The 24615-nt window shown below is 33.9% G+C and overlaps 3 protein-coding genes across 4 annotated transcripts in view; 1 reads left to right on the plus strand and 2 right to left on the minus strand.

Annotated features, from left to right (window-relative positions):
• The window catches only part of LOC129301840 (patatin-like protein 2), a 24584-nt gene extending 1269 nt beyond the window's left edge, over nt 1-23315 (plus strand). Inside the window, exons 3-8 of the mRNA XM_054940446.1 lie at nt 1789-1819; nt 21960-22121; nt 22319-22483; nt 22577-22876; nt 22969-23141; nt 23228-23315. Of these exons, the coding sequence (XP_054796421.1) occupies nt 1789-1819; nt 21960-22121; nt 22319-22483; nt 22577-22876; nt 22969-23141; nt 23228-23315 (919 nt within the window). The remainder of the gene's footprint in view (nt 1-1788; nt 1820-21959; nt 22122-22318; nt 22484-22576; nt 22877-22968; nt 23142-23227) is intronic.
• Nucleotides 3325-6098, minus strand: LOC129302854 (patatin-like protein 2). Of its 2 annotated transcripts, XM_054941728.1 has the most exons (7): nt 5894-6098; nt 5574-5793; nt 5290-5450; nt 4693-4851; nt 4234-4536; nt 3939-4114; nt 3325-3625 (listed from the first exon to the last, which is right to left on the minus strand). In XM_054941728.1, the coding sequence occupies exons 1-7, from the start codon at nt 6032-6034 to the stop codon at nt 3517-3519; spliced, it is 1269 nt and encodes a 422-aa protein (XP_054797703.1). In that variant the 5' UTR covers nt 6035-6098; the 3' UTR covers nt 3325-3516. The 2 variants fall into 2 exon arrangements, with proteins under 2 accessions (XP_054797703.1, XP_054797702.1); XM_054941727.1 differs by lacking the exon at nt 5894-6098 and having other exon boundaries at nt 5290-5473; nt 5595-5790.
• LOC129302856 (patatin-like protein 2) lies at nt 9921-14749 on the minus strand. The gene is made up of 7 exons (XM_054941729.1): nt 14175-14749; nt 12026-12116; nt 11549-11731; nt 11081-11428; nt 10651-10953; nt 10337-10512; nt 9921-10207 (listed from the first exon to the last, which is right to left on the minus strand). Exons 1-7 carry the CDS (start codon nt 14276-14278, stop codon nt 10087-10089), a joined length of 1326 nt encoding a protein of 441 aa, XP_054797704.1. The 5' UTR covers nt 14279-14749; the 3' UTR covers nt 9921-10086.
• Nucleotides 23316-24615: the final 1300 nt, after the last annotated feature.

Raw genomic sequence — 24615 nt, forward strand, 5'->3', positions numbered from 1 at the left:
GCCTTGTATATAATTCTCTCAAGAAAGATATAGTTGCAGTTCAATTCATCTAACCTATTATTTTGGATCTAATTATTGTTCATTTTTTCTTAAAAAAAGTTTACCCATTATCTAACCCCGTTCGGGGAACATGCATTTCTATATGGGATTTGAGAGCCTAATCAGTTGCACATGGGCTGGTAATATTCATGGTCTAACAAATCATTGAAACAGCGGAGGATGCATAAATGGATGTCCTATATTGACCTCTTGTAATGATTAAAAAGGGATTTGGATCCTGTCATTTTCTTCTCCTTATCCCATCCTCACCGGGAAATAAAAATTTAATAATTGAGATTTAATTAAATTTATTTATTTATTTATTTTGATTATAGTTTTATAATAGTAAATTGCTTAGATAAGATTTTAATGGTCTAGATCTGTGTTTTTTTTATTGATTGTTTTTATTATAATGGTTTTTATAAAACATTAAATCTTAACCGTTGAATTTTCAATCCAAGGTGAGAATAGGATGAAAAGAAGAAAAAAGGAGAGGATCCAATTCCACTAAAGTCCATTTTCCACTTAACTTTGTTGAAGCAAACGATGATGGATGCTTGCAGGGACCAGTTAAAAAAATATTTTATTTTAATCACTGGGATAATTAATCACTGAGAGATAGTCTCCATAAAATATGTAAATGACAATAAAATTTTGTAAAATATGATAATTTTTCTCATGTCCTTAAGAACTTGTCTGCCAATGAATTTTAAGTAAAAAAGACATTTTCACCCCTCACTGCCTCCCTTTTAGCTCTCTCTCTCTCTTATTAGAAGAAGTATCTTTCTCACTCCGATATTTCAATCCCCTCCTTTGGATCTTCCCAAGACGTCACCCCTGGCCATGGCCTTTGATTTATAGGATGAAGATGCATTCAATGGAATATTTTTTTTTCACTTTATGTCAACGGGATCGCATGCATAAGCTTTCTCACTGATCAGGCTGCTCTTTTTAAATTGTGATTGATGCATCTTTAACTCAGTAATCTTTACCTTGCAGTGTTGAAGGCCAATTGCAGAGAGGAAGCCTCCAAAGAATTGCTTCATACAGGAGCTTTAGATACTTATAGAGTGAGAGGTTATTGAAATTAATCACAAATATGTTATGTTTTAAACTTTAAACCCTCAATATTTGAATGATGGATGGAAATATTAAGACATGCCTTAATATTTTATTCTAACTTTGAATTTCTCAGATTTTCATAGTCCAACTCTCAACATTTTCATTGGGAGATAATAAAGGAGCCAATGGGCAACAAATGGAGGGGCTTTTATAAGGACAAAAATGTCTTTTTAGTTTAAATTTTATAGACAAACAAGTTCCAAATGACTTGAAAAAAATTATCACATCTTACAAGACCTCATTGTCATTCACATATTTTGAAGGTATTTTTTGTCATTCTTCCTTAATCATTCAATGTAGGTTTCAAAAACATCAAGATATGTGAAGTAAACTTGAAAGAGGAATGCTCTCGCCTTTTAGGAGCCCCTCAGTCCTTGCCGAGGTGCAAAGCTTTGCTCTGCTAATAGTTTTTTACCCTTTCTTTTTCATGATGAGATCATCGCTTCTCTCTTCTCAGCTCTCACTGGGTAAGAGGGTATGGGTGTCTTTGTTCTATGGGTTGGTGTGCACGTGGATTAGCATGTGTGAGTTGGGGGAGATCAAAATAGGATTGCGGTGTTGGAGAGGAAGGATAATCTACAGTATGTTGGTGGTGCCTTAGAATGGTTTCAATGCATTGATTTAGAGGTTAGGAATCTTCGATGGGTACCCTAGATCTGTCAGCATCATAGTTTTATTTGCTGCTTGGGTGCTTTGAATCAAAGGTGGAATCGGCTCTCATGGATGAGTCAGCTTATTAGGGACCGTGGCAATGTTGATGCAGTTGGAACTCTCATGGCACTATCCTTCCATACCCCTTTCTCTTTGGATTTGAATGGTCTGATTTGGTATGTTCTTATGAGATCCATTGATGATTGTTGTTGAGTTTTCTCCTTGGTTCTGAATTAGTGTTAGTGGAATCTATAAATGATTCTGTTTTCTTGCCTGGGAGTTTTAACGTGCTATATCATATATTGGCCTTCTACCTTAGTCTCTTTGAGTTCCATTATGTGGATTATTATTGGAGATAAGAAATGGATTCTACTAGGAGTTTGGTTTTCTACTTCAGTAGTCATTGGGGGTGTGGAGTCTCTTTATCTTCTCTTAATGCATAACTTCCATTTCGGGATGTTTCTTTACTAGTGCTTATTGGTGTTAATTTGATTTTCTTCTCCTTGAATGGGATAGCAGAGCCGCTGTGGATTTTTTCTTTAATCTGGTGAGCCTTTAAGCAATCTTTGCTTTCAAGGGATCTTTAGAAGACTCTACTAGGCTGCAGACTAGATTGTTGGTGCTTCGGCTGTAGAGATGTGATCTTTAAATTGGCTTTTACGCTCCCATTCTCCGGCTTGTTTTCTTTCCAAGATCAAGATATTGCTCTTCATTTTTCTTTTCTTGTTTTTTTTCCTTAGATTGTGTTTGGTTTGAGAGGAAGGCAGGGAAGAGAGGAGAGGGATTTTAATGGAGGGAGGGGAAGGAGAGGGTTTTAAAACATTTGTTTGGTTTAGGAGGGGAGAGGAATCAAAAATAAGTTAACAATTTTATTTTTATCAAATTTAACTCATTTTTATTTTTTGCTTTGAAAAAAACTGTTATATTAGAATTTATTAAGTTTTTATTTTAAGAATGTGAATTTATATTAATAAAAACAATTTGAAGAAAAAATTATATTTTATTAGTGAATCTAATGAAAAATATTAAAATTTTATACATTAAAAAATTATATATTATTTTTGTAAGGTGATAAAATTTATTTTATGATAGAGAGAGAGAGGGAGAAATAATACATAACTTTTTAATATCAAAAGTAATTCAAGATTTTTAAAATAAATATTTAAATTTATTTTAATTATTTTCTCTCTCTTCTCCCTTCCAAAGAATCCCAAGGGTTACAAGCAAGGGGTTCTCCTCCCTTTTCTGTATTAATCACTAACCAAATAAACAAAATGAAGCAACTCTCCTCCTTTTTTTAAAAAAAAAAAACTTTCAATCAAACACACCCTTAACATATATCTTTTTCATTTTGAATTAGTGTTTTGTTAGTTGTTGATATTTACTTTGGCCAAAAAAAAACTTAGGTTTCGATGGTATAGGAAGTACATTCCGTCCACAGATCATATTGGTATTTGCTTTTATGCATCTATAAAGATTGATAGATTAATTTTTGTAAAACAAAAAAATATAGAAGCATAAAAAATCATCCCGACAGCATTTATTCCGGGCATGGATTTGATTAAATTAAACTTCCAATCAAAGAAAAGTCGTTGCATGAGAAGATGGGATACTAATAATTAAAGAGAAAAGTAAGGACATGAAATTCCATAAGTTTACTGATGAAGCTGAACCATAAATTGATTAGAATTTGAATCGAAACTGCTAGACGGACACATCCAATTTGACGACGGCGCCGCTTCTCAAGGCCTTGTTGGTGTGTGGAGATCTCATATCTCGGAGTCTTCTCTCATGGGAAAGTAAATTCGCAAACCTGAGGAATTAATTAAAACCAGAAATTAGTGAACTGCGAGTTAGAATACAATATATTTAATATAATAAGGGAGAATAACAAATCAAGTTAAGTCCTAAGTGTAAAATTTCATGAATTTATAATTTATACTTTAAATTCTAATAAAAAAATAATTTTTTTATTCTTTAATTATATTAAAATTTAAAAAATAAATTGTTAATTCATCACAGCGTAATTATAAAATTAAGAGATTAAATTATATATTTTTAAAATTTAATATTTAAAACCTAATTTAAATTAAAGCCATTGATTGACCCGTCGGCATTCTCCTTACCTAACGAGAGCTTCCTCATTGGTCCCACCGTTTTCTGCTGGCTCAAACTGCCCAGTCTCCAGGTTCACCCTAGAGACAGGTTTCTTCAACAGCCTTTCCCCAATCTGTTCCAGCTTCCGCAAGTTCTCTGCCGTAGCAATGTCGACAGAAGAATCTGTGCCCGTCAGTGTATCATCCTGCGCGCATATATATGTGGTTGTGTTCAGCAAATTTAACTCGTCCGATTTTATAGTATTAATTCATTCTTGTTAATCATGCTATATATATTTCTCTCTAAAATTATAATTTAAATGACCTGTATTCGGAGATAATGATCTTCGCATTGAAGTGCTTGAGTGACAGTAGCTACATGGAAATCAACCATATCCGCGCTTGATTGAGTGAACACGTCCACTAAAGGCGTAGAGCCCCCGTGGGATAGCCAATCCAGTAGGCCCCACTTGGCTGCTACTTGTGCAGTGAATTTTTGCTCATTCTTGGGCGTGCCCGTCCCTAGTGAGATTATTAGGAAGCGCCTAATTTCCAGGGGCTTCAACGCATGGAAGTCCGGATTCTCGTCCATTATCTGTTTCGTTATCTGGTTCATAGCCACTAGAGTCTGGACCCGAGAGAAAAATACAATATAGTATAATTGCGCAATAATTAGTGATGCTTCCAGTATAAGAAATAATAAATAATCCACGCACACTCGTGTACTAGTAAAATTTGAATTGAATAAGCATCAGTTTGTTGGATATTGAGTTATGTGTTGTACCGGATTATTTGCAGCCACGCCACCGTCAATGAGGTTGAATTCACGTTCTTTGCCAGCGCCTTGGTTCTTGAAGTGGTGGGCAGGAAGATAAGTAGGCGCCGCCGATGTGCTGATGCATATGTCTGCGAGTCTTGCGTTCAGGCAAGGATTCCTCTTAATCTGTATCAATTTGAAATCTGTTTAGCTCTTGATAATTATTTTTATTTGATTAATCTTCTTTGTATTTAATTAATCTTCTTTTCAAGTAAATTGCAGACTTTTTCCTCTGATTTTTGGAGATTTTGAAAAGGATTTCCAGCTAACAGTGAAGGCCGTCAATCCTAGGTGTACGTTGATCAAATAATTAAAGTATATCCCGTCAAAATTTACAGATGAACAGGGATGCACGGCTGGCTCAGAGGTCAGAGCTAAACGAATACACACACGTACTTATTTCTTAGTCATCAATTTCTTCAAAAAATTTTCAAGTACCAAAGTGGAGGTCGTTGTAGCTAACAGTAGGCAGGACCAATGAAATTATTAAATTATTACCCCTGTACGTACGTCGAAGGCAAAAATAAAGTCTTTCATAGAAATCTGAGGCTGAGGTAGACAGACCTGATAAGAAGAAAAAATGGTTGGCTGCTTGATGTCGAAGGTGGGAATGACGACGTTGGTTAGTGTCTGTTGCAGACGAGTTTCTCCCAGCTTCTCTCCGACGATCCAGTGAAGATATTTTCCATCGTATTTGGGTCCTCCCAACGATCTGATTACTTTTACTACCACCATCGCGCACACCCCCCTTTGCAAATGAACTCAAATTTCAATGAATTTCCCAAATATTATCAATTATAATTAAGCGCGCGCGCAGATACTTTAAACAGAAGCATATATATCAATACGTAGTGCTTTTACTATTATACCCGCGTGAGGGAAAATTTTTGGGCAGTGGTCCAGATAAAAGGGTTTGATATCTTTAGCAGCAAAAGCGGGGCGATTGTTTTTATCCGGAGCAGCTAGCATGGCCGTCACAAGACCGCCCGTGCTTGTTCCTGCGATCACATCGAAATAGTCTGCAAGTCTTGCATCCTCCCCGTCCAGCTCTTGCAAGTGAAGATCCAGCTTAATTATATATATGAGAGGTAATACGTGCTATTCATAATGCTTCTCGACAGTTTTACGTAATTACTCAAAGAGCGGTGGTGGACACACACACACACACTTGGAGTTTAGATTCGAGGAAAGCAAGAATAGTGGCGGGGATTATACCCCTAATGCCACCGCCATCGATGCTCAGAATGGTTACCAAGTTCCCATAAGTCGGGGGTTGGATTTGTTCAACGGATGACTTTGCTCTTTCCATTGATAGGAGACAGACAATTCAGTGCAGGACTCCCAGCTCTAAGAATGGCAGCTAGTACTAATAGGGAAACTTCAATGGAGGTATTAGAAATGATAACGACGGAGACGAAGTCAGCGGCGGGCTGCATAATTTTCCTATTTCACTTAACTTTCGTCCTTCCATCCATCCACCATATGGGCCCGGATTGTTATGTGTGACTGTTTGGTGGGACTCTTCACAGTTATTTTATTTTTTATATTGTAAATTTAGTCTGGAAAGACCAATTTTTATACATACATACATATATATATATATATATATAATTCACGTTGCTCGCAACTGTGCTGTCAGTCCCGTGACTAACACAGCAGTACAAGAATAAAAATAAAACATCAATCAAGTTTTTTTTTTGCTAAACATTAATCAAGTTTATTTCTGTTGGAATTTGCATTAAATCTGCCCTTATGAGCCATCAGTGGGATATGATATAAATTTGGTGATGATAAGTTGACTGAAATTTAAAATTAATTTGATTAATTTTTGACTGAATCCCAAAAGAAGAAGTAATCTCTATAATAATGGTGATTATGTCAATTAATTTATTCTCTTCATAATGAAACAAATTATTATTGATTAGATTTTTTTTTTTCAAAAATAGCCTTCCTTCCTTATAAATAGAGATAGGTGGCTGAAAGTAAAGCATACTCGAGAGTTACTGAGCAATTGTTTGGTTTGTTTTTGTCTCTCTTCGATGCATCTATTGTGCAATATAGTCTAAATTTTAACAGCTTAAACTTATGTAAATAGCCAGGTAAATTTTGCTTCACCTAAATTTAGTAAAACTCTAACTTGACTCTTTTTATTCAATTGTTATTTATTGAATAATCCTTCAATTTCTGTCTTTTAATCTCATCGAAATCTTCTCTTAACTTCCTCCCTTTTCATTTCCTTGAACCAATTATTGGGGTTTCCTTATGTAAATTCTGGTCCTGGGTTGCCAGTTTCACGCGCTCTCGTTATTCTGCAACTTACGCTCCTGGTTACCGCAGTGATGGACCCCAGAATTGAGGGGGAAGTGGGCTTGCAAGTTGTTCCCAAGAAGGGCAAAAGCAGCCAAATGTTACTGTCTCTATTTCTTGCTTCGAGGGACGCTGATTTTTTGATACAGGTGAAGTCACCTGCCACCCAATTAGAATTGAATAACAATTTTATTTCTTGCCCTTGAGGGTCACTGATTTTCCGGCTTCGTTATTATGAATAGCCCCAGTTCAGTTTGTCAATCTCGCAATAATTAAATTGATCCCTTTTTCTTGACCCAAAAAAAAAAAACAAAAGATCCCTTTTCATTCACGATTTTCTTTTTCGTGTACAAATCTTTCATTCACGATTTTCTTTTTCGTGTACAAATCATTACTTGATTTGTACGAACTATATCTAAATAAACAGGACAAAGATTTTAATTTTAGGATAAACCGATAAATTAAAGAATAATTTAGCCTAATGACCGTAAAAAATATATTAATAAAAAATTATGAAAGAAGTTATTGGAAATTTTGAAATGTGACTTATTTTTAATTAGTTGGGGTGTGATTTTCTCTTTTTATTTCCAAAACAACTAAAAAAACTTGTGTAATAGAATAGCAAAAGTCTCGTAACTAAACGATTACAATTGTGAGCCATTTACAATCATATATCACTTCAATATTTAAACACTTCACCATCAGTTTTATTAGTGGGCATAATATATATTAAATTTGAGAATGAGAGTGAGATATTTTATCTAAGTAGAAGGGGTATTATCATTTTAATTTAAGTTAAATATTAATCTAGGTACATTGCAAAATATTTGAAATGTTTAGCTGTTATCTTTGTCTAATCCTATTAAATGGGCTATATAAGTAAAAGTCTCTAAATTAAATTATATACATTCGTGACTTGAGCGAATTTATTCGCGAGCACCCGCAAGCGTGGGTGGGTGTACACACATATTTTTACACTTACTCTTAATTACTATTAATTAGCATCACGACTTGCTCATACTTAATCTTCTAGTTCCTGTTTATAAAAAGGTGAGAGCATATTTATTTGGAAAAATTACTCTAAGGTCCTGTAAAAGTATTCAAAATACCTTAAAATTTCATGAAATCACCAAATAGATGTCAAGTCCCCAAGGAGTTAAGGGTTAAAAAAGTTTTAAAAGACAATAACAAATTTGCAAATTGTGAGTCTTCAAATCACATTAGAATAAATAGCTCGCAGAGGGTAAGAACATCCATTTGAACCTCCTAACAAATTATCTATCATGCATTCAATGACAACATTAGTAATAGTACTTGTCAACATTATGTACATTAACCAAAAAAAAAAAAATTAGATAACTTTCATGTGTTGGTTCTCCATTAAGCAATATATTAGTGCTTGTATGGTGTCATTCTCATTTACAACTACATACACATGTTCACTTTGTTCCAAGTGTTTTACTCTATCATCATCAACTAAATCTCCAAGTATGCTTGTATCAATGTTGACTGTAAATTTTAATTGGATTATATTATTTTCATTTCCTATAAATATAATCAATGATATCATTCTTATCAACTCTTCACATGTTGTCCCTTCCTTTGTTGTTCTTGATCTCTTACATTTCCACCCCACATTTTGCATACAATTTTTTAGTCATTATTTTGAAAATGTCCCCCTACGTGGAAAAAACATAACATATGTTTTCTAAAAAAAACTTATTATCTTACAGGTTAAGTTGCATCATACACAGTGCATTAACAAATATACATAGTATAATGACGACACAAGCATCCACTATTAACAACATATAGTGTTATTTCATAATAAAGTTTTTTCAATAGATCAAGCTTGCACCAGATGTTTAGGAATCATCTATAAAATGTCCTCCCATATGAAAAAACATAACATAATACCTGTTTTCTAGAAAAACTTGCATTTTTACAAGTCACCTTACACAATATTGTGTATTAATTACTACCCATGGCATATTGACAACACAGCTGTGCACTATTGATAATATATAGTGTTATTCATCTCATAGATTTTTTAACATATTAATGTCGCACCAGATTATTTCATACTTATTAGCTATGCGAACCAAACGAACACCTATTGCGGGTATACCCATGAAGCATTATTCTACCTTTAAACAATATTGGAATCATTAACAAACAAGAAATTGTTTACTTGTTCAGCAATTCCTGTATTGTTTTCTTTCGATGAAATCTTACAATCATGGATGGAACACATCCAACTCACTTAGATGAAAATAAGGGTGGTAATCATATATATGATGAAGTGAAAATTATTCTACAATCATGAATATTTGGCAATATCATTGATCATGGATTACGTGAGACACATACATGAAATTTCCTTTTACTTCTAGAGGACAAATTGATAATTGTATATTTAAACTTATGCACCCTTAAGCTCCTGAGAACTTGACAATTTTTTGTTTTCATAGGATTTTAGGGTATTTTAAAAATTTTTACAAAACATTAGAATAATTTTTCTTATTTATTTTAATTTTATTTATAAAATATCTCAATAATTATTGTGTTTATCTTTACTCATCTGCCTTCATTAAATATAAGAACGTTATTAAATATTGAAATATTTTACTTTTAAAATATATATATTTAATAAGAATAAAGTTAAAAAATTGTTAAGTGACTTATATAAATAGAACTGGAAAAAATAATTAAATGTCTTCGAAATCTTCTTAAGTGAAAGAATCCATTTGAAGGGAATAATGCATTCTGGTGATTCGAATGCTCAGACATAAATTAGACCCCAAAGCTGACAAAACCATCATTAAAAGCCAGATATTATAAACTGATATAAAGTATACTTTCATGACAAAAATTAAAATACTTTGACATGGACATCAATTTAGGGCTTTATCGAAGAACATGATTAGTTGAGTATTAACGTGCAGCATGAAGGAAAAATATTATACCTTCTTTAACAGAACAGTGGACAGGGAAATCAAATAAATATATAACGAATCAAATTGACTAATTCTATTACAGAACAACGAGAAATAATCAAATAATCTGGCGGCGACTGTGGAAACAATATAGACAATCTGTTAGGCCCTGCTGCCTGCCCGTATTTGGAGATGTCATTTCCCGCAATCTTCTTTCTTGGGAAAGTATCTTGGCAAATCTGCAGATGATATACATGGAAACAATTAATAGAGACTTTCAATTATTTAATCTAAGCATATTTAATTGCTTGATTCTAGCAAATAGATTCTAGAGGTATTAATTAAGTGTCTTAAGATATATATCATACTTTTTAAGGGCATGCTCATTGGTCCCGCCGTTTTCGATTGGCTCACAAAGACCCGTCTCTAAATTGACTCTTGAGACTGGTTTCTTCAACAGCTCTCTACCAATTTGGCCCAGTTTCTCCAGATTCTCTGTTGTAGAAATATCCACCGAAGAAACCGTACCCATCAACGTATCGTCCTGCATTTGGGCCCCACCAGTGAGGAATAATTAAATTTTTGTATTGAAGTATATATAGATTTTAAACTTTATTCACACATTAATTAATGCATTGATGGGCAATATTTAGAAAGAGGGGAGACACACACACACACACACCTGTATCCGAAGGTAGTGATCCTGTGAATTAAGGGCTTGGGTGACGGTGGCTAAATGAAAGTCGACGATATCAGCACTGGATTGGGTAAACACATCGATCAAAGGACGAGAACCACCGCAGCTTAACCAACCCTTCAGTCCCAATCTGGCAGCCATTTTTGCGTTGAATTTTTGCTCATTCTTTGCTGTGCCTGTGCCTATCGAGATTATGAGGAAGCGACCATAATCCATGGGCCTGATGGAGAAGAAGTCAGGATTTTCAATGATGACCTGCTGCGTTACTTGGTTCAAGGCGACTAAAGTCTGCATCATTACAGAATCAAAAGTTAATTAGGCGGACTCATCCGATATAAATATATATAATTAAAAACAATAGTTTGCTGGGAGGAAAATTTCACGTTGTTCGTGAATATCAACTTATACAACGTACAGGATTATTTGCAGCAACACTTCCATCAATAAGATTGAATTCACGGACGTTGCCTTCGGGATCTTGGTTCTTGAAGTGGTAGCCTGGAAGAAGGGTTGGTGCGGCAGAGGTGCCGATGCATATGTCAGATAGTCTAGCATCCAAACAAGGGGACTTCTTGATCTGATAGGATGAGAATATGGCCGGCTGCATCGCCTTTATGTCAAAGGTGGGGATGACAATGTTGGTAAGTGTCTCGTGCAACCTAGTTTCTCCCAACTTCTGTCTCACCACTTGGTGAAGGTATTCGCCATCGTACTTGGGACCAACCAGTGATCTGAACCATTTTCTAGTCGATCCAAATAAGAATCTAGAAATTTATTCGTAAGTATAGGTTAGAAATCAGAATCAGATCATTTAGGTTTCAGTTTATCATTGATTAAAACAGAAAAGAGAAATCATAGTTTCTAGATAGATAAATAGTGATAGATGCTTTTGCGGGAATATCTTTGGACAATGCTCCAGGTAAAAGGGCTTGATATCTTTGGCAGCAAAAAGTGGTCTCTTCTGTTCATCCGGAGCAGTGAGCATGGCGGTTATGAGACCCCCCGTGCTGGTTCCTGCAATCACGTCAAAGTAGTCTGCAAGCCTTGCTTCTTCACCATCCAGTTCCTGCATGCCCGTCCAAATTATTGTTAAAATAATTATTTTATACATCAACTTTAAATTCATTTGTCATATAATATATATAGTTTAGAAATTAATATATTTTCTACAAAGCAAGTATGTAGGGAGACACACGAAATTAAATTTATATCACAAATGTCAAATACAATAATTATTGTACTCCGAACAAGTACTACATGATATTCCTCATATATTAAAGAGCGCATCCAGGAGACACCACAGCAAACGTGAGCGTTCCAAGTGCATCTATGTATGCGAATATATATTTTAGATTTATACCTGGAGTTGAGATTCGAGGAATTCGAGAATGGTAGCGGGAATGATGCCCTTGATACCACCCCCATCGATGCTGAGAATGGTGATTAGGTTTCTGTCACGTACTCAGCAAAACACAAGACTAATATGGATCAAATATTCCAGCTCAAGATATTATTTAATTCTAAAGTTCAGTCGCAAAGTTGAGTACAGGGAAATAGTTCAGAAAAGATGATAACAGAAGGGAAAATAAGCAGAGAAAGCAGAGTTACAGAGTTGAGGGGGAAGGGAAGATAAAACAGATACAGAGGAAAAGAGAAGCATAAGTCAGAGAGAAAACATCACTAAAATCATCCACCACATAGCTTCATCCTCTTCCTCTTTATAATTAAAGAGTTGCTCACACCATTCCCACATTCCTTCTTTCACGCCATGATTTCTTCTAACAAACTTTGCCACGTCATCATTTAATATGTTCACACTCCATGTCGTGACATTGCCCTCCCTATAAACTTTGACCTTGTCCTCAAGGTCAAGAGATGAAAAGTAGCATGTCAAAATAGCCAAAGAATCTCTTTTGTTAATATAGGAAGGAATTCCATCTTGCACCAATTCATAAATGACAGCAACAAGCATGAGGAATACTTGTTCCATTTGGAAATTCAACTTGAAAGGTAGTAACCCATTTTGATGGAGATAACCCAAGGCTTTGAAAAAGGCAAACATGATGAGGGAGTACATGTGATGATTACTGCCCAGAAAGAGAAGCACTGCTTTGCATGATGTCATCGCAAGAAGAGTATTGGGGAGGCAATGACAGTGAAAGAAAAATAAAAATCCAAATTGCCTTCTTGGGGTGCCACCAGTAGAAACAAGACAATAATCATGTTGGTGGACAATAATTTGATAGGGAGATCCTTCACTACTAACTCTAATTGAAAGAGTGTCATACAAATCCCAAATACCACTGATGACAATAGCAATCCTTCTAGTAATATGACACAGATAGAAGAGTAGGACCTCATCTATGCAAGGAGACAAATGCCATACCAAGTGAAGACCCCACATTAATAAGGAGCAGGACAAGTCGCTGCATGGCATATCTTTTACAGCTTTTACAGCATTGAGCACCCTACTAATTACCTCATAGGTGTCTTGAAGAAAATTAACCAAATAAGGAATAAATGATTTAGGTTTGATGCCCACCCATTGTTGAAGTTGAGATCTCCATGAAGAAATCACAATATATATATATATATATATATCCACGAACACACCAGTTACAATAACACCCGTTACAATTGCCTTTAACTGATTTAAGTCAGAAACAAAAGTCGAACACCAGACCTTCTCACTATCCCCTGGGTCAAACAAGAATATATAAAATGGGAACAAAGCTGGGAAGCTAGTAGGACAGAGGTGTCATCAATGGAGTGGTTGAAAGAGATGGAAACATAGTAAAGTCCCATGAATCATTGTTAAAACTTGGAAGGCTCCGGCTCACTAATGTAAAGCTAGCTATCAATATGATTGAATCAGAAGCATATGATTTGCAACAGTGCCGACATAGTATAGGGTAATAAACATCAATACCATTCAAGCACCAAGCGCGCATTTCAATTTTAGAGTTGAGCAGTGAAATTAGTAGTGGAAACATAGCAGAAAAATTGTGACATGACAGTGGGATCTTTTCAAAAATTGGAGTAGATAAATAAGTTGATTCATCCCCAAAAGTGTCACCATAGAGTGAGTTTCGATGTAGATTTTTTGTGAAATTCAACATGAGCATTGCTAACAACTCAATCTCAACACGATCATCATCCAATGAATCAAAGTTATGGCAGAAAACCAGGAATAAAAGCAAACCATAACAGATGCAAGGTGAAATGGTTGTCGTCGGCCCGGGATCAAATATTAAACAAATAGTCACACCGCCAAAGATCCTCTGCTGAATAGAATGCCCATCAAAATTAATTCCAAACCACATGAATTCTCCAAAATCAATTCACCAATGAAATACTTGTAAATCATGTTTCACGGAAATAGGAAGGGAGAGCAAAATACCCGAATCAAATATCATGTTAGGAATCAGGCCATGACTTAAACCTTGACAGTGTGCCGAATCATGATTAGCAAGATTAATCGCAGCAATGAATTGACTTAAGTTCCATACCTCAAGCTGCTTGGCCGCCGATGACAAGGAAAAGGAGAAACCATTGACCCAACACATTGCCGTAAGACGGATGGGGCAAGGATGAAGAAACATAATTTCATCATACTTGTCGCTGTCTACTAGCTTCGGTCCCAGAATATTGATGAGCCCTTGGCCGTCAACTATCTGTTGCCCTTGAATGAGGATATAGGAGTAACTAGGGTAGTTGAAAGTGGCTTGAGGAAGAAATTGGGCTCCAATTATTTCGGCCCATTCAAGAAATTGCTCTACTGTTTGAAACAAGTAGGCTCCACACATTAGAGGTTTTGTTTTTGACAAAACGATTGGACTCTGCAATTCAATGATCATTGTCGTATCAACCTCTCCATATTTTGATTTCATAGTTGCGTCGCGTTTACAGTTGTCCTTAATGACCCTTTCGGTGGCAGATGATGGGTTAGTGTTAGATAGAAAGCATGTGGATTCCACCTCGGCAATGACTGGCGATGAAAATGGTGATTGTGTAGAGTCTACATATAAACTTTCGGGCAAAGCAAGCGTCAGAGAAAGGAGTCGTATGTGCTAAATTATAAAGGCAAGATCCAGATTTTGGTGGTTCGATAATTTGCTCTGCTGAACGTCCTACTTATAGTGGGATATGCGATGTTGGAATCGAGAGTACCATGCAAAGCTGAAATTTAAGAAGAGGAATGTTCACGGAAATACCAGTGGAGGTGGTGAGGATCGGAATAGTAAAAGCAAGGGACAAGTCCAAATTGTTGCTCAGTCTACGAGACTCCCATCCACATCCAGGCCCCGCCCGTTGATTATTCTCTGCCACTTTTTTTTTTTTTTTAAAATACTCCAACTCGTTCCCCGTTTCCCGGGGAATCCCGAACGACTATCAACAGTGGCTTCATGTACGAGACCAAGATACTGTGACCAAGGGTTGCGATCGCCAAGTATTGTCTTCCCTGTAGACCAGACCGGGTTCAAGTTGACCGCGAGCACTAATTATTGGTTATTGACCTCGTCCCAGGATATTCCCCACGGGCTGTGGTAGCGTTGACAAGTCTTCTGTAAACACTTATGGTTTGTTCGTTTACATGACGTTTCACTGGTCTTTACTTGCCCAATTCCTATTACCAGTCTAACGTCCTATAGCATGTTACATCCTATTTTCTTTTGTTGGATACGCCATGGGAACGCAGACACACTGATGCGGGCTTTGAGCAAGTTCCCCAGTTGAGTACCACTTGTCATCGTCGTTTTGCTTGCTGAAAGATATTCGCGATAACTTGTTCTTTTTAAAAAAAAAAAATAAATTTAAAGCAACCTGTTTATGCAAAAATTTATGAGTTATGAACTGTGTGGTTCATATTAAACTCAATGCACTCTAGTTAACACTTCAAACACGTTAATATATTTGTGTATTTTATTATATATCTTTTTTCTTGCCAACGTATTTTATTATCAATATAATATAAAATAATATCACGTGCTTGTAGTTTATTAATATATTAAATCGCTCCTCAGGGAAGTCATAAATTGTTACTATATTAAATGCCAGTGGGTGGTTTCATTTAAAAAAGGCCAGTGGGTGGTGGGCTGGTGACGCTCTCAGCCAGTTAATTAGCATTTATATATCCATATCTACCACCGGATGGAAGGGTGAAAATGCTACCATAGATCAGAGGCCACGAATTCGTTATGTTCTCATGAATGACGTTAATGCATTTTAAACAAATCCTTATACATTTATTCGAAGCAATATTCTTTTTAAATAATTGTATAGCTCGATATTTGAAATATTTTAATATATAAGTAATAACATATAACAATACTGATAATAATTTTATAAAATATAAATAATAATTTCAATAAATACACACATTTTAATTTTTAAAATTTTAAAATGATATATAAATATTTAAATACCATTTTCCCTAAAAATACTAGCTTTTTTTTTTTTGGTAAGATGGAGCTCCATTGCCATACGGATATTGCTGGTTAAATTCGGGAAAAAACAGTGTGTCACGTTACGATCATTCTGGAGATGTCACCTGTCAGTTTTCACAGCTTATTTTGGGTCAAAATTGTCAGTTTCTACGGTTGCGCCACTGTTTGTTTTGTTGTTTTTAACCTTAATATTGCTAGATGAACCCGGATAATAAAATTATTTGAAAAAAAAAAAGAATTAAGATTCTACAAGTGGATTAAAATTAAATGAGAAATTACTTGAAGGATAAAGTTTCTTAATTTCCTCAATGTTGCATAAATAATGTTTCCTGACAGTCCTTTTTAGCAATTTCCCCGTCATTAAAACGATTGCATATGTATTGGTCGGTTAAAAACAAAATTTCCAATACGTTTTCAATCTTCTGCCAGTGTTATCCAAAATGGAGGAATAACAAGGTTTAATTTACAGGCACTCCCATGCATATAAATATATGAGCGTGTAGTTGTTTCTTCTTATTTTTCCCGAAATAATTAAATCACATATCTCTCTCTTTGCTGCATCAATAGGTAATGCAATATACCAATGTTATACTAGAATGATCATATTAATTCTGTTGGGATTTGTTACAGAAATAGACCGTGCCCCGGGCTGGTGGAGACGGTGCAACAAGTTTCATGGCATGCATATATGTTCCCCAAGCTGCACGCTTTCTTAGTTATTAATAACATGCAGGTAGCTAGTTAGGTCATCACTTTGTATTAACTTGTCAAATACTATTTAAGCATACGATGGCACATATAAATAAACCGGCCTATCGCATACCCGAGATAAAGCAGGCAAGAAACAAAGGTAGGATTAATTAACGCATACACAAGTCCCACTAACTCCTTTCAAGAATTTATAAATTCAAAAAAAAAAATTTGTAAGGTAATGTTGAAAGCACTGCAGAGATCTACAGATTTCAACGTACTTTACAAAGTGTATGATATGATATGATGATTGTTTCCAGTTTGAGCGATGAGATGTGCACTTTTTGATCATCCATATGTGATACATACCCCACTTAAAAGAAATGGGCGTGGAACCTTTAACAGAAAAAAAAAGTGTGGGACTTGTAGTATAAAATTATGGCGTAGGGTGAGAATTAGTAAAAATGATAGATGTGAGATTTGCAGTGAAATTATAAATTTTATATTTTAATAGATCACGTAAAGCTGAATAAAAAATGGTAATGGATATAAGATTTTGATGAAAAATAATAGGAACTGGACATGCAATGAAATTATAAATTTAATTTATATGAAAAGTAAAAAAGTGGGTATCTAACTGAACGAACTTTTTCAAGATTTTAATTTTTAATGTACGTGGGGATAACACATCTTGGAAGGATAATTTTTTTATATTATGGGTAATATATAATGACTATTCATCTTAAACAAGATTTGTTTAGGTTTTAAATATCAAAATGAGATATGCCTATTCCAACTCGCAGAGTATAAATTATTCTTTAAATTTTAATTTAGCTGGGACAACACATTTTAAAATAAATTATTTTATTATTTATATTTTAATGTGAATAGGGACAAAAAATTTTAAAATAAAATAAATGATCGTTTAAATTTTAATTAACATGAAATAATAAAATACAAGTACATTAAAATAATTTTTAACTTTTATATTTTTTATACTTTGAAGACTGAAACATTCGATGCATGGGAATAAATCTAGTTCTTTAATTAAATCAGGCTTATTTCATAAAAAAACATCGCTTCTTTTTTGAAAAAATTCTATTTTGAGAGTTTTATTATATTTTTCTAAATTTTTGAAAATAATAATAATCTCAAAAAAAATATTTTTAATTATTTTAAAAAACTACTTTGAATAGCTTCTAAAAATAATATAATACGGTAAATGAGAGAGGAAGTGTTTAACTAACTAATAATTTTTATTATTATTGTAACCAAACATAAAATAATATTTACTTTTTATAAAATCATTATGAAATAAATCTTTTTTTATAAAATTTTTAAACTATTTAAAAATTATTTATTTTTTAATTTTAAAAAGATATAAAAACACCCCGGACTTAAATTTTAGACAAAACCTAACGGGGCAATAGACATTTTCTAATTATTATATAAAACGTCGCATGAATTGATTCCCGTTGGATTTCCGCATCTTTTTCATCTAAAGCTGCGACGAAGGGAATACGCGCGTTTTTTCGCTGCTAACTGGTCTCTTTTCTCAATTAATAAATGAGGACCTAAGGCCTCGTTTGGTTCACAGGAAAATAGGATCAAGAGAAGGAAAGGGGGGAAAAAAAGAAAAGAACTTTCCTTTATTTGCTTGAAATGAAACTTGATTCCAAGGAAGCTATTTTAAAGGAAGAAGACAGATTTTCGGCTCCTAAGGCAGAGCCAAGGAAACTTTAATTTTCCTTGAAACCCAAATATTAGGATCATTATGTCCTTATTAAAATATCACAATTCCAAATATGCCCTTCTAAACTAAACCTACACTACAACAGATCTAATCATAAAGAACGATTATTTTTCATAATAAAGGACGGTTAATAATAGTCTTCTATTTGACCATCCTTTATTATTCAAGCTATATAGGATGGTTATTAAACTACCCTACATTGAAGATAATAAAAGTTGATTGTTAAATAACGATTCTATATAAAGTTTTAATTTCAATCAAATCTAAAAATAGAAAAGCCTTAGAGGACAGTTATATATATAACCATCCTAGATGGCCAAGCATAGAGGATGACTATGGTTATAGTTGTCCTTTATAAGAAGCCAAATAGAATGGTTATAGCTATAACTATTCTCTAATGTCAAGTTTTTTTTTTTTTTAAGGGCAGGCTATTTTTCCAATAGCCTCCCTGCAATACAAAAAAAGATATGCTTATTAATATTTTAGAATAGCCCCCTCAATTGGAAGAATGAGAAGGTGAAGAAGATGAGGGCATTGTTGACTTTTTATATTTTAAACACAAATCAAATAAAAATAATATGATGATTCCATGTATTTTTTTTTTAATCATGCCAAACGAAATTTAAAAATATATTTCTATTCCTTTTCTATTTACATTTCCTATTCCTTTTTCAGTTCCATTTCTCTTAAAATGGTTCCAATGAAATAAACGGGGCCTAAAGGGGAAACAAATCCCTTGATGAATTCTTCTTCTTCTTGTTTTACTTCAGGGCCTTGCACGTTTCTCTCCTCCATTTTTAAGCACTCACAGTAATTCCACTAGATTCAAAACGGAATGGATATGTGGGGAAAGGAAAAAAAAAATATATAACTCTTCGTTTTTACCTTTGTAATTATTCCTCGGTTATTTTTATTTATCTTTATTATTTTTCAAAAAATAAGAAAATGATATAATTATTTTTATCTTTAAAAAATTTTTTCTTTTAATTCTTTTACTTTTTAAATTATGTATACAGAAATAATGCACAATAAATGTTATTGTTAATTATGATATAGACTCCTGCGTACAGGTCTAAAAAACTAAGAAATCACGTCTGGCGTTATAAAAATTTTATTCACGTTTTTCTAATATTTATAATTATATAGTGCGTACAACCATGTGTTTGAATATTCTACTTAACTAGCGTTACAAACACGAAACAGTGGACGGTGGACACCGTACGTACGAGAGTATCTTTCTCTAGGATATAACCAATGCACACAGCTGGCTCCGGTAACATCTCCCCTTTTGGTCCTGTTCATGATGATATTTCAAATCCTTTTTCAAATATGTTAAGAAAAATTTATTATAGTATTAATAAAATTTGTAAAAAAACATGTAAGGTTTTCATTTTTGTTCTTATTAAAACCAAACCATTCGCAATTCAACAGATTAATAAGAAGGCATTGAAGTTAGCAAAAAATAATTAAAAGCATTGAAGGATAAAAATGGAAAGTCATTATAATATTATAAAACACCTTATTTCTGGACTAAGGGTATTTTCTATAAAAAAAATAGAACTGACGGAGGGAGTAACGTTTTGTTTGCATGCATGAGATGATTCACATTTGGCTGTTTAACTCAGTGTGTGTTTGATTTTTAATTTATTAAAAGTTCATTTGTTAAAAATTTATTTGATAAAGTTTGCTTAGTGAAAATCAGGTATTGTAATGAAATTTTTATTGGATATATTTTTTTAAAAGGTTAGTTTGATAAATAAAAGTCATTTAGATAGTTTGATAAATAAAAGTCATTTAGATTTTGATGTGTGTTTAGTTTTTAATTTGTTAAAACTTCATTTGGTAAAAGTTTACTTGACAAAAGTTATTTTAGTGAAAGTCAATTGTTGTAATGAAATTTATGTTTGAATATATTTTTTTTCAAAAGTTAGTTTTGTACATTGAGAGTCGTTTGGCTTATGATAGTGAAATGTGCTTTTAAATGTACAATTACCAAAAAGGATATTGATTTATAATGATTTATAATTTTTATTATATAAATATAATATATTTGAAATATTTAAAAAATATGATAAATATTTTAAATAATATAAAATTTGATCTATAATGCTAAAAACTTGATCTCTATTTATTTATACTTTTTAATTTGTAATTTTAAAAATGTAATAATACTAAAAAAGAACATGATTAATTATTCAATTTATAATGTTAAAAACTTATACCTAATTATTATTATTATTGAAATGATAATTATATTTTTATTGAATTAAATATTTTTTAAATAAAAAAAATAAGAGATTATATTTGAGATAATATGATCAAATAACATCCTATTTTTCAAAAGTTTTAAACAGTTATATTTTTCAAATCTACTTTCAACCACTATTTAAATACACTTTTTTATAAAATATTTTATCTAAATAACTTTCAACATCTTAAAAGCAAAATCTTACTTTTTAAATGTGAAATTGAGAATATCCAAAACACACCCTCAATCTTCAAACCTACAACTCCTTCTCGTCAAGGCCACATATAACTCCTATCCCACGTGCAGTAGGTAAATGAACAAGAGATATTGGAAACGGGTCAAACTTTGTCTTATGTTTGTGGTGGAAGCAAACTGAACTGAAATAAGGTCGGAACCCCTCCATTTGGACTCGCATGCATGCAGTCTTCTACACACACACACACACACCCGCTTCTTTCTCTTCCATAGTCTCTGAGGCGTATATAATTACTAGCTACATTAATATTTCGGATTCGTTCAGTTTTCCCTTTAAGGTTCATTGCCTGCGGTTATACATCTCATATTTGAATCACATGGGATTAGAAAGGAGCAGATCCTTACTGCCACAGAAGTTTGGAAAGCTAATTACCGGTGCTCAGCATCGACGGAGGTGGCATAAGGGGACTCATTCCTGGAGTTATACTTGCTTTCCTCGAATCCGAGCTTCAGGTAGCATGCCCACTTTCACCAAAAGGTTCTCTCGTTCTATATCAATTAAAAATGCACCGGTCACGAATACATAGTAATAACATGCGGTTGGTTGTGTGTGTGCATATATGGTACAGAGATTGGATGGCGAAGATGCAAGACCGGCCGACTATTTTGACGTGATTGCAGGAACAAGCACAGGCGGCTTGGTGACTGCCATGTTAACTGCACCCAATGAAAAGAACCGACCATTATTTGCGGCCACAGATATCAAGAAGTTTTACCTTGACAACAGCCCCAAAATCTTCCCACAAAACAAGTAAACTCATTGTAATACCCGCACACAATGCGCCACTATTTCACATGCGCTTCCATTTGTCTTTCTAAATTTTTCTCGAGTCTCAACAAAAACAATCTAACATTGATATATGTGGCAAACAGAAGTAAATTATTTCGTCATGCTGCAAAGGTCTTGAAGGCTCTGTCCGGACCTAAGTACAACGGCAAGTATTTACATAGCCTAGTTAAGGAAAAACTAGGTGACACGAAACTGAACCAGACACTGACAAATGTTGTGATCCCTACCTTTGACATCAAGAACCTTCAGCCGACCATCTTTTCCAGTTTTCAGGTTAGCATCTTCATCACCTGATTGGCAGCATGCTCCGCCTCCATACTCTTTCCTTCTATATGACACCCTTTCTATCTGAAAATGATGCTGCCAATCTACATTCAAGAACGATCTCGCGTGATTAGAAATTTAGAATATTGAAGTTTTAATTTTACTACTTTTCTCATCATTAGTTACGAGAGATGTCGATTTCACAGGTGAAGCATAACCCTAGCTTAAACGCCCTGCTCTCCGATATATGCATTGCAACTTCAGCAGCTCCGACCTATCTTGCAGCTCATTATTTTCAAACAAAGGACGCCGAAGGCAAAGCAATGAGAGAGTTCAATCTCATCGACGGAGGAGTTGCCGCAAATAATCCGGTACTCATATCAAAACATAAAAAAATTTCCGTGTAAATCTCACTGGAAAATGGAGAATAACATTGGTAAGTACGATCGTGGGTGTAATTGCAGGCACTGGTTGCTGTTGGAGAAGTGACAAGGGAAATCATTGAAAATAGCCCAGACTTCGTTGCCATAAGGCCTCTGGAATATGACAGATTCTTGGTGATATCTTTAGGAACCGGCTGCCACAAAGCGCGAAAGTACAGTGCGGATGAAGCAGCTAAGTGGGGTGTCTTGGGATGGTTGACCGGTAATGGCTCTACCCCTTTGGTTGACGTCTTCAATCAGGCCGGTGCCGATATGGTTAGCTTGTATCTCTCCGTTGTTTTAAAAGCTCTCTCCTCCCAGAAAACTTACCTCCGAATTCAGGTACTCCTATACATGCAATTTTCTAAGTCATATAATCAGTTATTGTCGTACGTGTGGGATGAATTCAGTAAAACGGTCCTGTATGATTGCAGGATGATACATTACTTGGACAAATATCTCCCGTCGACGTAGCCACGCTGAAAAATTTGAATGATCTAGTTGAAGTTGGAGAGCAATCGTTAAAAAGGCCTGTTTCTCGGGTTAACTTGGATACCGGTAATTATCAACCTTACGGCCGTGAGACCAACGCGGAGGCTCTGAAAAGGTATACTTGAGAACCGACGATGAGAGAAATTTGCACAAATCTGTTGAATTGTTAAATTATCCTTGTCACGGCCCTCTCTCGCGCAGGTTTGCAGAATTGCTATCCCAGGAGAAGCGGTTGAGGGAATCTAATTCTAAAATACCAAGTGGGAATATTATTGCTGACAAGGCCTAACGTGATTGAGCAAATTCCAACTCAACATATTTAATTTTCTGTTCTTAACGAGTACGTTTGTCACTTGGAATCGAGAACCATGCTGATGCGAAGCACAAGCAGTCAAGCAAGTCAAAACACTTCTTGGTTTTATCCTCATAGCTACGTTTTCTTTCTGGCTAGCCACAAAATTTTGTTCGTTAGTAGCAGTGGGGCATGCATCGCTTGTCACATTTTCATATTCTTTCTTATCCTCCGCTTGTGACTTGAAAAAGATTTCCTTGTATCCGATAAAGAGCTTAAGCAATATATATATATATATATATATCTACATCTATATCAATGCATGTCTCACACTACTAGATTTTCCCCCAGGCAATGGAAATTACGTTTGAGCGTTTACAAAGAAAGTAAACATATTGGCTTGAATACATTTTTAACTAGAAATCCCAAATTAAAAAAAAAAAAAAAACGAAGAGAGGGGATATGAATTATGATGACAGTGGAAATAAATAAGATCAGGCACGAATCTCAACGTATGTTGCAATATTGACCCTGTGAATAATAAATATTGAAAGGAAGCGACCATAGGTCATAAATGGGATGGTTTTATTTCCTGCTCATTTTAAGGTTGGGATGAGAGTTGGTCCATCCAAATTTTAATTTAGATTATTTAAATTTTAATCTGAATGATTCATATTTAAAATATTTTTATTATATTTATTGAAAAAATTTATAAAAATTATAAAATAATTTTAATAAATTTTTTATTCTTAATTTGGTCTAAATTTAATTTAGAAGGTTTAATTTAATATTAAAAATTTTATGATTGATGTTTATTGATTATTCAGATATACTTTGTATAGTCCAAATAAAAAGAGATCTAGACTCCCTAAATTAAATTTATACCAGATTACAAACAAAAAATTTATTAAAATTATTTTATAATTTTTATACTTTTTTATTTTAAGAAATATAATATAAAAATATATAATGATACTTTAAATTTAGATTATCTAAATTAAAATCTAGATGGTACAGCTCTCATCCTTAGGATAAGTAGGAAAACCCATCCCGATTATAAATACTACAACTTGTATAAAAATTAATTTTATTAATATTAATAATGGTTGTTAAAAGTCAATATCAAGTTATCAACCAAGTACGTGTATAATCGTGGGTCTTACCTTTATATATGTTGTGCCAAAATAAAAAACTTTATGTACATTTGTATAGAAATTTAAATGAATCTACTACGCATAGATAGGGTAATCTAAAATATATAGAACGCCACGTATTAGTTAAGTCAAAATTAATCAAT

The sequence above is a fragment of the Prosopis cineraria genome, unplaced genomic scaffold, assembly GCF_029017545.1.
Source record: "Prosopis cineraria cultivar Desert tree isolate PC_DT_omini unplaced genomic scaffold, ASM2901754v1 PC2, whole genome shotgun sequence".
NCBI lineage: Eukaryota > Viridiplantae > Streptophyta > Magnoliopsida > Fabales > Fabaceae > Prosopis > Prosopis cineraria.

Excerpts from the sequence above, each read along its gene's own strand:
- LOC129302856 (XM_054941729.1), bottom strand. The coding sequence starts at position 14,278 with ATGATGAAATTATGTTTCTTCATCCTTGCCCCATCCGTCTTACGGCAA. Across the intron at positions 11,429-11,548 it reads AGATATTCCCGCAAAAGCAT|TTCTTATTTGGATCGACTAG; the intron begins CTATCACTATTT and ends TAAATTTCTAGA. Across the intron at positions 10,208-10,336 it reads AATGAGCATGCCCTTAAAAA|ATTTGCCAAGATACTTTCCC; the intron begins GTATGATATATA and ends TATCATCTGCAG.
- LOC129302854 (XM_054941728.1), bottom strand. The coding sequence starts at position 6,034 with ATGGAAAGAGCAAAGTCATCCGTTGAACAAATCCAACCCCCGACTTAT. Across the intron at positions 5,794-5,893 it reads TCCTCGAATCTAAACTCCAA|CTGGATCTTCACTTGCAAGA; the intron begins GTGTGTGTGTGT and ends TATATAATTAAG. Across the intron at positions 4,852-5,289 it reads CCATTTTTTCTTCTTATCAG|ATTAAGAGGAATCCTTGCCT; the intron begins GTCTGTCTACCT and ends AAATTGATACAG.